The sequence below is a fragment of the Limulus polyphemus genome, unplaced genomic scaffold (genome assembly GCF_000517525.1).
Source record: "Limulus polyphemus unplaced genomic scaffold, Limulus_polyphemus-2.1.2 Scaffold1672, whole genome shotgun sequence".
In the NCBI taxonomy this organism is placed as follows: Eukaryota; Metazoa; Arthropoda; class Merostomata; order Xiphosura; family Limulidae; genus Limulus; species Limulus polyphemus.
In genome coordinates, this window is record NW_013667282.1 from 217453 (window position 1) to 231585 (window position 14133).

At 30.9% G+C, this 14133-nt stretch overlaps 1 protein-coding gene across 1 annotated transcript in view; it reads left to right on the forward strand.

Moving 5' to 3' along the window:
* Positions 1-310: 310 nt before the first annotated feature.
* Positions 311-14133, forward strand: part of LOC106464512 (neurogenic locus notch homolog protein 1-like) — a gene marked incomplete at its 3' end in the record, with an annotated part of 45462 nt that continues 31639 nt past the window's right edge. Inside the window, exons 1-11 of the mRNA XM_022392248.1 lie at positions 311-368; positions 2576-2689; positions 4246-4377; positions 6844-6966; positions 8172-8306; positions 10045-10179; positions 10604-10732; positions 11737-11844; positions 12231-12353; positions 13057-13188; positions 13570-13698. Of these exons, the coding sequence (XP_022247956.1) occupies positions 311-368; positions 2576-2689; positions 4246-4377; positions 6844-6966; positions 8172-8306; positions 10045-10179; positions 10604-10732; positions 11737-11844; positions 12231-12353; positions 13057-13188; positions 13570-13698 (1318 nt within the window). The remainder of the gene's footprint in view (positions 369-2575; positions 2690-4245; positions 4378-6843; positions 6967-8171; positions 8307-10044; positions 10180-10603; positions 10733-11736; positions 11845-12230; positions 12354-13056; positions 13189-13569; positions 13699-14133) is intronic.

Consider the following 14133-nt stretch of genomic DNA (forward strand, 5'->3'; position numbering starts at 1 on the left):
TCACATTTCATTCCATGAGATGCATCACCTCACTCAATTCCTCACCTTGCATTTCCAATGGCCGCTAGACAAGATCCTTCAGGTGGTCATGGGGCCTACTCCTCACACCTTTGTTGCCCACTGTCTTCACCATCTGGCTGTCTCATCTCTCAAAGGTTACTGCCTGCTTCTGTTCATCAGTCTATAGAGTACCCACAGTCTCTAGGCTGGTGAGTATCTTTATCTTGTCTTTATTACAACATTTGCTTATGGGAACTTGTTAGGTGGCTGGTGGTACCTCCCAGGGTATACTTATTTCCCAAAATCCACAATGAGCCAGGATAATGGAAACTTTCATAACATCTACCTTGGTTTCTTATATGCCCACGGTGAGATGGGGTGTTCTGCAAGACCACCTGAGGTACCTTAATGGTGTATCTACATATCTGTCTATTATCCAATCCAGACCATACCCATTTTACCATTTAAAAAACAGCACTGGGGGGAGGGTGTTCTGCCTGCACCAGTGGCTCGTGCTTGCTGCCTTTTTAAGATAGAATTACATGATCACTCAGTGCACTGTATTCAGTAAAAACTTTCTGGACTGAAGAACAGATGGCGATCTGGGCATTTTCTATGAGTCTTTCCGCTACAAATTCCTCCTCTCTTTTTTCATCAAGTGGAGCATGAGAGACCTTTGCCACTTACCAGTTCCTAGCTGCTGGGATGGTGGACCATGGAGTATCTTCACCAGTTGCGATCTAACAGCTGGGGCTAGAACAAGGGGTGCCAATATGGTGGGAAGTGAGGCAGTGGTGTGACACTGTCAGTGCAGTGCAGATCATCCCTCATATAGCTATACCACATGCCACTTGTGTCCTTCTCTCCTACAGGTGATGTCTGTTTATTTGAGTTGAAATGTGCACACACCATACTACTCTCTATGGCATGACTACTGTACCCTTCTTCTGCAGCTGATGTTGGTACAGTAAAGTCTGACAGTAGAGTTGCGGCGAACCAAAGGTATGGTCTGAACACACTCCAACCATGATACACATATTAGCTCATTGATCTCTTGTGTGCAAATACTCAGAGTATTATTCTGCCTATCCCTGTGACACATGGGACTCGTTTGCCTCTTCCTCCCTTATTCCCAGGCAAAGAGTATACCCTAGTAGAGATGAGATGCAGTCTCCAACAGGTGTGTCTCTATGGAGCCTTTGCCATTCGGGTGTCACACTCCATGGGCTTCCTTCGGGGCACATTCTGAAAGGAATTAATTTAGGTAATTGTTTGCATTGGCCCCTTCACCACTTCAACGTGGAATTCTAACTTAACTTTTTGCAGAGGTGTGATATTGTCTCGGAAGTTAACGTTTTCCTTACCTTAAAATGCATTTCTGATTGATACTCACTTCTTCACATAAATTCCCACCCACCCATCCTACCCACTCCTGATGCACATTTTCTTACTTACCTCTTCAAAGAGTGAAGATTCACGAGAGCAAATGTCATTATGCAATAGCACAATTCACGAAAAATGATCGCTAAAGGCTAGTGGCATGTAAATCTCTAAGACAGACGCGCATAGAAGATAGCTTAAAGGTGTCAAGAGGTGAGTATCTGTTGAGAATACATTTGCAGATAAAGATAATTTCAATTTCCATGAAATAATATTTAAGTTAACATTCATTTAGGCATTTCTGTGCTGTAATGGTTTGTTTTTCTGGTATAGTTTTAATTTTATATGTCTCAAGTTTTCTTCGCAAATAAATCTTAATTGCACACAGAAAACCCATTTAGATACTAGATGAAAACTTTGTTCAATATTTAGTGTTTTATTTATCTTTTATTAAATTTATACTTTTCTTATTATTGTCATTAATTACTTACAGTTGTTGTTATTTAGTTAGTTCTACTATTAATTATTATTATTTTCGTACTTACCATCTTTTGCACAATATATACTTAATTCTTTTGGCTTTGTTGTCTGCTACCATGTTTAAAGTATTGTTCTAATAGCCCACCAGTGGCACAGCGGTATGTCTGCGGACTTACAACGCTAGAAACCGAGTTTCGATACCCGTGGTGGCCAAAGCACGGATAGCCCATTGTGTAGCTTTGTGCTTAAGTTCAAACAAACAATTGTTATAATAAAAATAATTTTGAAGAAATTTGTAACTAGATATATAGTAGTAAACAACATGGGAGAAAAGAACGTTATTGGAATTGTAGGATAATACATACCTTCTAAGATTGCACAATCAAATCATTCATTACATATAATAATTTCAGTTATTGACTTATTGTCAGTTATTTGTGTTTTGCATCCTAAATTTAAGGGGTAATTTAGTAAAAATTTATTGCACATAGGTCTCTTGTAATTAAGCAATTATATGTGGCTTATAAATAATTGAAATCAAGATGTATACAAATGTTTGGTAGTGAAATTAGAGTGAATTGTTGTCAGACTGATTAAGAAAATGTGATGAATGTAGGTTCAATATTAATGTTTGTTACCATGAGCTTTGACATACATTATTTGTATGTGAATTAAAATATACTTAAGTTATGCCCGTTATGGTGTGTGTTTCTAGCAACTGTAACAGTGCGATGCCAGGAAGATACCGATTGTGTTGAGAATGCACAATGTGTGAACAGGAATTGCGAATGCACTAAAGGTTATAGAATCAATGGTATAGAATGTGTCGGTAAGTTACCTACCATGTTGTAGCATTTCATTTCATTATTATAATTATTCAGTTTTCAAATACTTATGTAGGCCAGTTTATGTACTTTTGTGAAGGACATACACATAATTACTCAGACATGATAAATTTAATTATTGAAAATGGGCAAAACTCTTTCTGGGCTAGTGTACTTCTATTTTAAGAAGCAAAGTTTTTATAAAAAGTACTTTGCAATTCTTGAATTTCACTTCTGTGCTAATTTGTAGGTAGACGTAGTTATATCTAACAATAGAATACTTAATTAATATGAAAGTAAAATAAAATAATTTTTTGTTAAATGATACAAATATTAATTAAATGATCAATCTCAAGCAGAAATTAAATTAAGTTTTGTGACACAACTGGAGCTCAGACTGACTTCTTATTTCTTATGCCTTTTGAGGTAATTTAGAAGTTTTTATTATATAATTTTAAAGATACAAAATATCTTTTTCAGTAGTTGTGTAGTTTGATATAATTAAGCAAATATTTTTCTTTACTAAAAGTTAACTATAATTTCATGACAGTGACCTTTGAAATATTCCTAAAAACATGAATCAAGTTTAATGAAATAAATTTCATCATTTTGAATTTGATACCAAGTATATTAGGATGTATTTGATGAAATTAGCACTAAGATAGATTACAAGAACATTATTCTGGTGTTAATCATTATAACTTCGTTTGTAAAATTCTGTTGTTATTATTGTATTCATTGGATATTTACTTAAACTGACATTTAAAGAGTATCTAAGCAACATACAAGATTAAAAAAAAACATCATAGGATGATCTGACATTACTGGTTGTATCTGAAGATTTCATCTAATGTAAAATACATAGGGAACACCAGCAGCAGTTAACAGGAATAATTTAAATATCAATGGTATTTTTTAGTAACTTGTATGTTATTAGGAACCTTGTAATCAATAAAGTCATGGACTCTAATGCAATTTTGGTGCATAAATGGTTTAGTAAAATGTATTTCATAAACAGGTGGGGTCCAGTTATTCTAGAATTAAACCAGATTGAGCCCTATATAAATAGTTCTACATGAACCTAATACTTAGCTAAATTGGTAAGAAATGGTATTGGTAAAATTTTACAATTTTCATCTCGGCATTCATTGATACTTTGTCTTAATTGTTATGATGTTTGTTTGTGTAAATGGAAATATTATAAATATCTCAAGTAATGTGATACAGATAAATTATCAAGTTATCTGATATATACATATTAATCAGAGATACATTGTTAAAATGTGATGAGCCATATTTTTTCTAACATGCTAGACTCAGATTCATTTCACCTATAATAGTTTTCAACTAACTTGGGCCTCTTATCATCAGATGTAGTCTGAAGCATACTTACATTGCTAATGTTTAACAAATTTCTTTTAATTTATCTTCACTATTTTTGATTGATGTAATTATGAAGGCCAATGTATATAATATTATTGTTATATTAATTTTTCATTAATGTTATGTTTGCATAAAGAAGTAAATTATGTAGTATGTATAATATTTTATCTATTTTCAGATTTCAATGAATGTCAGATACCAAATGTGTGTGGCTTTAATGCTATTTGTAGCAACACTTTGGGTAACTACCGTTGTGAATGTAGAAATGGGTATGTGAAAATCAGCCCCACTTCCAAAAGTCCATGCAAAGGTAATTTAAAAACTTATTTAGTGGATTGGCATACTTTGTGTGATGAATCTTTATATTAATGAGCTCAAAAATTATTTTGTATTCCATTGAAATTCCTAAAATAATAGAATGGGTTCCATATATATATATATAATATTTGCATAATAAGTATAAGTTAATGCTTACTGTGATTGATTATTTTAACTCTATTTTTTATTAAAAATGCTAAGAATATATGATTTTAAACACATTTTTTCCAGATTATCTAAGAAGCCTCAAAATATGAATTTTATGTAAAAGATGTGTAGTTTGTATTATGCTTTTAAACTGTTAACTTATCCAAAATGTTTTCATGCTAGCTGTAGGCAGTGTATGAGTAGATATTAAAGTAGCATAATATTTAGTTGGCAGTATTCCTAAACATTCTGTTACATCTCTGGTCGTTAGTTAATTTTCCGTAAAAATTCTTTCCGAAGAAACTTTAGCGATACAAGTCCTTTCTTAAGTAAAACTGGTGCAATACACTTAATTTCCACAGTCACACTATAACTTAAACAAACGCTATAATTCACAATGAACGAACAATTCACGCGCTTGACTCAATTGTCATCTCTATCTCTGTCTGCAATTCAATTACATTGTTGCCATCACTTATTGGTGGTCTTATATATAAGAATACCGAAAATCTAGTAAACACTCGAGGCTTCACGAAGGGACATGAATTTTCTAGAAGCTCATGACATGTTATTAGCGTCACGTGACTTCCGCTGTCGTAACAATTCCTTATACAGCTTATCTGTATGAACTGGATATTACTCAACTGGTTACACTAATATTTTAATTGGTTTCTCTCTAAAATATGATTTTAAATGTACCTTTTTTTGTTTAGGCATGGACCAATAGCTAAAACATTTAACCATTTATTGTGGATAACTCCTCTTGTAGAAAATACTCATAGGGAATTTGTCCTTCTAATATAGTACCTTGAAAACAACTCTGTGAACTTTAACATTTGGTGTAACCTACATTTTTTTTCTATTTCAATACATGTCATGAGTGTGTATATGGAAAATTCTCATCTGGTGCTAATGTCAAATGTATCAACTTGTGATGCTAAAGTTGCTTGTCTGTGTACATATCAGTCTGTTTTTAACTAAAATATTTGTTGTGGTATTTCTTTTATATACCACATTTAAAGTTGGGAAGCAAATGACAAAAATTTTCAGTATCTTACAGAAAACTGCATATTTCATGTAAAATAGTTAGACTTTTACTTAAGGTTAAACTTTTTAGTAACACTTTTAAAGAAGAAAGTAAGTAATCTATATTTTGAGAAGAGTTGAATTCTTGCGAGTCATTTAGTCACCATACTAGTTCTTATGTTTTATCCTATTATTGTTTGCAATGCATAGGACTAAACAACTGCACAAATTATATAAAAACATATATATACATAAAACATAAATGCAGAAATGAGTATGACAAAAATCAGAACTACTCCTGGATGTGTGTGAAAAGGTAATTTAAAAACTATTTAGTAGATTTGCATCTGATGATTACCTCTGTAATGCTCACTGACCTCAGAAAGATGTGTGAATTAAACAGTGAGGGAGCATTTCAAGGCATTTTCCACAATAACTCAAATTGATATTTCTTTAATCCTATAGCCATTCCTTTACATAAAATGTGTTTCATGTATTCTGTTAATAAAGACATAAAAATATTTACAAAAGTCACAACTCTTAAAAACTCCATTGCACTCTTCTCTGCCTGTCAATAAAGCAAGGCTTAAGTACATTTTGATCATTTTTTTCAATATTATAAAAACAATATAAAAACTTGACTAGTCTTTTGTACAACATCTTGCCAAAAGCATTCAGCAGAAATTTAAAAAATGCTCTCACTCAAAAAATAATTAAAAAATTAGAAGCATTATCAAAAATTTCTACAAAGTTATCAAGACAAAAAAATGTCCAAATGATAATTATCAGTTTTTCAAAAAATATTTCAAAATGAACCTTAACAAGAATTCCAGCATTGTAACAAATCAGAAATCATACTCAGAGGCCTTTAAATTTTCGGTTTCTGCCTTAATATTTCATTTGTAAACAAGAATCATTTAAGCATTCTTTCAATAATAGAAATTTTCCTTTCCCCAGAGACATTTGAAAAAATGACTTTTTATAACTCTCAGCATCTCTCCTTATTTAGTTTCTTTGCAGTTTTAGGATAAATCTCATGAAAAAATTCTAGTATAATTTTAATGAACTGTTTAAGTTCATACTTTTTTTTTTGAAATGATGATTTCTTCTGGTAATATGCTATTTAGTTCATTTGTTATTAATATTTCCTTGTTAAGTTAAAAATAAACAACATACAGCTAAGGGTTTAATGCTAATGTATATTCTCTCTGTATAATTTTTGTATATTTTTTTCAAATAAAGTTTAAATTTGTTAAATAAATTATTCTGGTGATTGACCTATCAGCTCCTTGTGATGGCATTGATTGTGGTCCCCATGCTACATGTCGAGTCAATGGACAAGAGGCCAACTGCATTTGTGATCGTGGGTTTACCTTTGATCCTTCAGACATAAAAGCTGGCTGTATTGGTATGCTTTTTTCATATATTTTTCTGAACAGTGTTCTACCAGCTGTTTTTGAACACAGAAAAACATTGGTTAAACAAGTAAAAGAACAAATGTATTTTATTTATCTATTGTTTATTTCATAATATGACATAAGCTATTGATATTTTTTAGTGATAATTTGACTGTAACATTATCTTTTGTAAAACCCATCTTTTAAAGTAAAAATAATGAATCTCTATAGTAAATTGGGAACAACTAGAAATATGCACTTTCACATGTTCATTTATATATCTGAATGTTGTTGAAATAATTTAATAAGAGTTCTCCCAATTCTGCATAGGATTATTATAGTAATCTGTTATGACCATTGTAGATTTACTGTGAAATTCATACAATACTTATACAGTTATAATACAAACACACAATAGGATTTTAGAATAATTATAGGATTCATACAGTAATTTTAAATGACTGGTACAAATATACTGTAGGAGTAATTTAATAAAATTACAATGTGGTGTTGTTATTGAACTTTTTCTGTGTTTAATAAATTTCAGCAATACTTGTATGGCAATGAGATGTATTTTTATAAAGCATTCCATGATATAGCACTAAAATACACAGGAACTCTTGTGAGAAAATATTTTCATATTGTTTAGTTTATCCTAAATGTAAATAATTGGTTAGATGTATGTAATATACAACTTAATACAGGAACAATTACTACTGTAATACTCTTGAATAATAAAGGAAAATTTACCAGAAAAATAAACAGCATGTTTAAAGTAGACAAAAAGAGAGAGTATAATGTTTAATTATAAAACAAACATAAGTACTTAATCATTCTACAAATTGGTAACATATATAATATGGCTTACCAATACTTAGAAGGTGATATTATATTAAGGTATTAAACTTCATTGAAATATCTATGTGGAATGATCTGTCATAGGTATTGCTGATTGGTTGATTTTGTATCCTTAAGTCATCCTGTGAGATTTTAAAGTACTAGCATAAATCACTGATAATGTGAATTACATCACAGTATATAACTACCAAATACAGTTGCAAAAATCAGAGTCATGCTGTATGATTAAAACATGTTTTTATGGCATTAATATAGTCTTTAGGCAATTTTTCATCTTACTATGGTAATACCATATGAATTTGTTGTTTGTAACCATAAGAATAAAAAATGATATGTGGTTAAACTGTGTTTTATTAAGATGTAAATGAGTGTGACAGTATTCATGGACCATCTGGACTTTGTGGACAAGGAGCAATCTGTACCAATTTACTGGGCAGCTATAACTGTGCATGCCCTCCTGGCTTCACTGGAGATCCATTTAGATATTGTGAAGGTATTGAGATACAGGTTTTGTTCATGGTCTTTTGTTGCAATAGTCTCTGTTAATCTTATGAAGATGTTTCATTAATACACAAAATGTAAATTTACATGAAAGTTAAGAAATGTTAAAAAGTTATTTTTGTCTTTAATTTCCAAAAATGATTATTTCAATAATATATTTGCATATATCTAATTGACTAAATTTTTAGAACTAGTGTATTCAATATATTTATATTATTCCAAAATAATATTTTCTGCACATAGTTCATAAAAAAATTTCTGTTGTAGAATTAGATGAGTTTTTGACTGATGATCTGTTTGTGTACCCCCAAAAAATTGTGAATAGTATACACTGTAGGTTTTGAGTTGGATTTGTTATTGTTAAGCATATCTGATTAGGGTCTTTTTATAGTTCAAATAATGACTAAATTCTAAATTGTATTTCTTTTAAAATTCACCAACTTTGATAACTAAAACTTTTTAAGGTAGAGGATTGCAGATGATGTTGGAAATCATAGACATAATTTAAGCAAAGGATAGGATGAGTATATCCCCTTCACATTTCAACAGCAGTATTTTATTATAGGCTAAATTTCTTATCAGTTGCAGTATGATCCGACAGAAACCAATGCCAGAGGTATTTACACAAGAGTCATGTAGGGTGTGTTTCTGTACAGTGTATAGCAACTGTTTTTCCATCTTCCCATTTTTAAACCAATGTTATGCCTGTAAAAAGTATATTTTATTTAAATTTTGCAGTTTATTACATAATACTGAATTGCACTTTATAATTATTGCAATAAAGGTCTTCGGTATTGCTGGTTGTGAGGAAGATACTTCTTCTTTACAAATAGATATAGATCATTTAGTAAGTTGGGTGAATAACTGGCAGATGGGTTTTAATTATAATAAATACAATATAATGCATGTGAATTATCATAATTTGCATTACAAGTATAATTTGAATGGGAGTAACCTTAACAGTGTTATTAAAGAAAGGGATCTTGGTGTAGTGGTTGATCAGTCTCTTAAGCCACCCAAGCAGTGTGCTATTACTAGTGGTAAGGCAAATAGGATTTTAGGTTGTATCTACAGAAATATTGAATGCAAGTCTAAAGAAGTTATAACTTCATTGTATATGTCACACTTGGAGTATTGTGTTCAGTCTTGGCTCCTTACTTTAGGAAGGACATTGAATTTTTGGAAAGAGTTAAGAGGAGGGCTACTAGAATGGTGCCCGAGATGTAGGGGTTGTCATACGAGGAGAGGTTAAGATCTCTGAAATTTTCTCTTGAAAAAAGAATAGTTAGAGGAGATCTGATTGAAGGGTTTAAGATTGCTAAGGGAATTGACTGGGTTGATGCATCATATTTTTTCATACGTAATGGTGAGAATGGTAGGACCAGGAGACACAAATATAAATTTTGGCAGGGTAGGAGTCATCTTCAGCTAAAACTGTTTTATTTTTCTAACAGGGTAGTTGGCCTTTGAAATAGGTTGCCTTCAGTTGTTGTGGAGGCAGTAAATTTAAGTGTGTTTAAGAGAAAGCTTGATAACTATATGAATGATAAGGACTGGCTTTGAGGTTTTTTTATTTAACAGTTTTAGTTTAGTTTAGAGGATGGGACAGCCTAGATGGACCAATAGGTCCTTTTCATGTCCCTAAACATTATTTTCTTAAATAAATTAATAGAAAAAATAACTAAAGCTTATATGTACATGACAAACTAGAAATTAAACCTTATTTTCAGATATAAACGAATGTGATGCTGCATATGGTGTGAGTGGTCAGTGTGGAGCTGGAGCCCTCTGTGACAACTCTCTTGGGGGATATTCATGTTCTTGTCCTCCAGGATATACTGGAAATGCTCGAGTTAGGTGTCAAGGTAAGATTCTCTTGACAGAATTCCAATCAGAGGAGAAGATGCAGTATGTTTACTTTGTAAGATTCGTCTTAAAATAATAATTTTCTCAAACAATAACCTCATCTTGAAAATATTTTCTTCTTATAGCTTTTCATCTTGTTGTAATAGAAATTCACAACTTTAATTTCTCTATGATAGTTACAAGTGTAGTTGTAGAGGAAAGTGCTAACAAGCAAATTATGTTGGAAGGATTTAGGTGAAAAACTTAACACAATTAAAAAACAGTACTTAACAGATTTTAAAATTTCTAGGGAGAACTTATTAACTAAAAAAAAGATATTTATAAAGTTTCATTATAAGAGTGATTTTACCCAACAACAACAGAAAACGGAGGTAACCATGTTCTGGAGTAAAAATTACCTTCCACTCTATTTTTTTTTGTCAGACATTAATGAGTGCTCCCAAGCCTTTGGACCCAATGGAAGATGTGGTGTTTCGTCCACCTGCACTAATACTGAAGGAAGTTTTGAATGTCGGTGTCCATCAGGGACAACAGGAGATCCTTTTAAGAAATGTTAGTTTATTAGATTATTATATATTATTTGGCCATCCATGTATATATTTACCAAAACTATGAAAAACATTTATTATCATAAACAGGCTAATAATAGTGGTATTGAACCCACAGATTACAATCTGATCTTTTTATTATTTTTTCAGTAATACAAGAACATTGTAATCATTATGTGTTTTGCTGTAGGTGTAATAATTTATTGTTTATTTCTTTGAATTTCTTTGAAGTGTGCTTTTTTAAGTTTTATAATTAATGTCAACTGTTCATTAAATGCTTTAATGCTAGCAGTTCTAACAAAAACCTTCATAACAGTGAGGAAATCCAACTAAGGAATCAATGTACTCTTATTATAAGCTTTCCTTTTGTTCACTATATTGAATTAGCTACATTATTTACTGAGTTAATTTTAAGTTCCAATAAATGTAGGTTGTTTGCTTTTATCAGAAGTTACATAAAATACTTTGATTGGTCTGCCCATATACATGTGCAATTCATTGTTTTGTAAGTTTGTTTTTCCTCAAATATGTACTTTTACAATTGACTGTGTTAGCTATAATTCAGATTAAAGATAATAAAGGATAAATTAACACATCTAAATAAAAACATTACCCCACTATTATTTAGACATGTTAATTTATAATTTTTACTTTGTATTCAAATTGTTTCTGCTCACATCCTGCAAAACAACACTCACTAAAGAAGGTTTTGATCTACAACACTGTACTTATGCCACCTATTAAGTCCATAAACAACAAATGCAGAAGAGACATTCTAATCATCTTTCAGTCTTTTGTAACATATATTTTTGATCTACATTGAGCCCCCTCACATCCACATTAACCAAGGCAAGATTCAGCAGCCACATTTTTTATTTGAAAATATTCTATATTAGTTATAGTCTGTTTATTTTATAATTTGATGACTGAAATATTTTTAGTTATTTTCAATTATTTTTTTAGAACCTATGAATATTGTTCCATTTAATAGAGCTTTTTGTCTGTCAGGTTATCCTGTAATTAGCTGTGAGAAAAATACTGATTGCCCAGGAAATGCACTGTGCCAGAATGAGTGGTGTTTCTGTCCTTCTCCTAATTTTGGAGATGATTGTAAACGTAAGTAAACCTCATTTGTAGTACTTCTATGTATAAAGGATTTTTATAATAAGTTTGGAATTATTCTTTGTACTTTAAATTTGTGATTTTGTAGAAATTGTTAAAACAATTGTAGCAGATGTTCATTCAATACTGAATAATACTGAAACTGGTTTGATTTATCCAGCTCAACTTAGAATTTGTTAATCCTGAAATAAATGAAAGTATAAATTGTTAACCGAATTTTTGTGTAAATAGGTAATCAAGACAAATAGAAAATGAAGACACCCAGTATTCTGTTATAAAAAAAAGTTTTATTTTTACGATTATTCTAAGTTAACATTTAGTTTTAGATATATTAGGTAGTTGTAATGAAAAATAATTACATATTTTTTTATTACGTTTAGACCCTTGTGATGCAATATTCTGTGTAGACAGTGCTAAATGCCAGTTAGATCCTACAGGCCATCCAATCTGTGTGTGTTCCCCAGGATATACAGGTCGAAGCAACAGTCTTCCAGGATGTTTGGGTAAGTATATTCTTGATTAGATAGATGAAATACAATGGCTTTATTTTGAAATGTTATTAATTTTAGTGTGTTTAGTTTATTTTGAAAATGTAAGGTTGCACAAAGTTGCTTTTTGTTTCAGAGTTTTAAATGTAAGTCAAAAATACAGCATAATTGAACTACCATGTGTGTATGTAATCATGATAAAAATATTATGAGTTTAAGCCTATCCTAAATAGATATATCTGTTGCTGTTTTTTTTTATACTTGAGTATTTAGTGTTTTAAGTAGATTAAATGTATTATGAAATAAACTAAAAGAAGAATTCAACAAGTGGAAGCCTTTTTTTAATATATAACTGAGTTTGATGAAATCATTAATATTTAGTTTTAAGAGGCAACCTCCAACATTAGGAAGTCAGCTGAAAAATGATGTTATCAGTACCAAAGTTTTGTATATAAACCTGTATGTATTTGGGAAGAGATGTAGGTATAGATATTTTGAATGCAAAAGAACTCAAGAAAATTCTCAAAAGGCACTTAAACATGAAAATAAATATCAACTAATTCAATTTATGAAACATCGAGGAAATAAAAAAAAGAGAGTAAATGGAACTTTTTTCAGCTTAATAGGCTTAATAGCAAAATTGTTTCTGTTTCTAAGTTATACCAAAAATTGATCTAAAGAACTATAGAAAAAACTCTAAACATATGTTTTCTTTCAGACATTGATGAATGCAGTGCCAGTGAAAATACCTGTGGAAGAGAAGCAGTTTGTCGCAATGTGCCAGGATCATTTGAGTGTGTTTGTCCTCAAGGGTTTTTTGGGGATCCATATCAGAATTGTTTTTCTCGTGGTAAGAGAGAGAGGATATGATATTTTGTTTCGTATGAATATTATTTCTTAACACTTCTTGGTTAATGCAGTACAATATACATGGGTAAAGAATTCACACTTTTTCTCTATATCTTAGCAATAATTGTAAGTATACATCTGTGGTTAAAGATATTTTCCCAACTTTAAGTTTAATGTTTGTTATCATGCAAAGGAAATCGGTTGAAAAATTCTATATTTCATATTACATATTTCTAAAGTAAGCAAGTAAGAACAGAGAATAAAGCTAACAAGACAATTTATTCACATTTATTGTGTTTACAGACTTACATACTGATATTTCATTTCAAATAATGAGTACTTTTGTAATCAAAATGTTTACAAATATTTTGACACTATACAGAGATGACCAGTACCTGCTCAGCTTCTAAACCTTGTGGGCCAAAGGAAGAATGTGTTCTTGTAGAGAGCCTTCCAAAATGTGTGTGTAAAAGGGGTTATGTAATAAATCCTGTTACACAAAAATGTAGAGGTAAGAACTAAACTCTGATAATTTTTTATGATTTCTAGTTCTTGATATAAATGTATGATTCTGTTTTCCATGAGGAAATGTTTACACATATTGCTTTTCGCTACTGCTGTAAAAAAGTTTTAGAGATAATTCTTTAACAGCCAGAAAAACTGCAAGTAGAAATTTTGTAAAGTATTGAACTATTATAAATTTTGTATTTTAAGTGTAGATATATATATATATATATATATATATATATATATGTATTAGTTGAAATAGTGCATAAAGTAAGAGTGTACTTAATGAACTGCCCCCAGTGGCACAGCGGTATGTCTTCGGACTTACAACACTATGAACCGGGTTTCAATACTCGTGGTCGGCAGAGCACAGTAGCCCTTGTGTAGCTTTGTGCATAATTAAAAACAAACAAACAAACAAACTTAATGAACTGCTTTT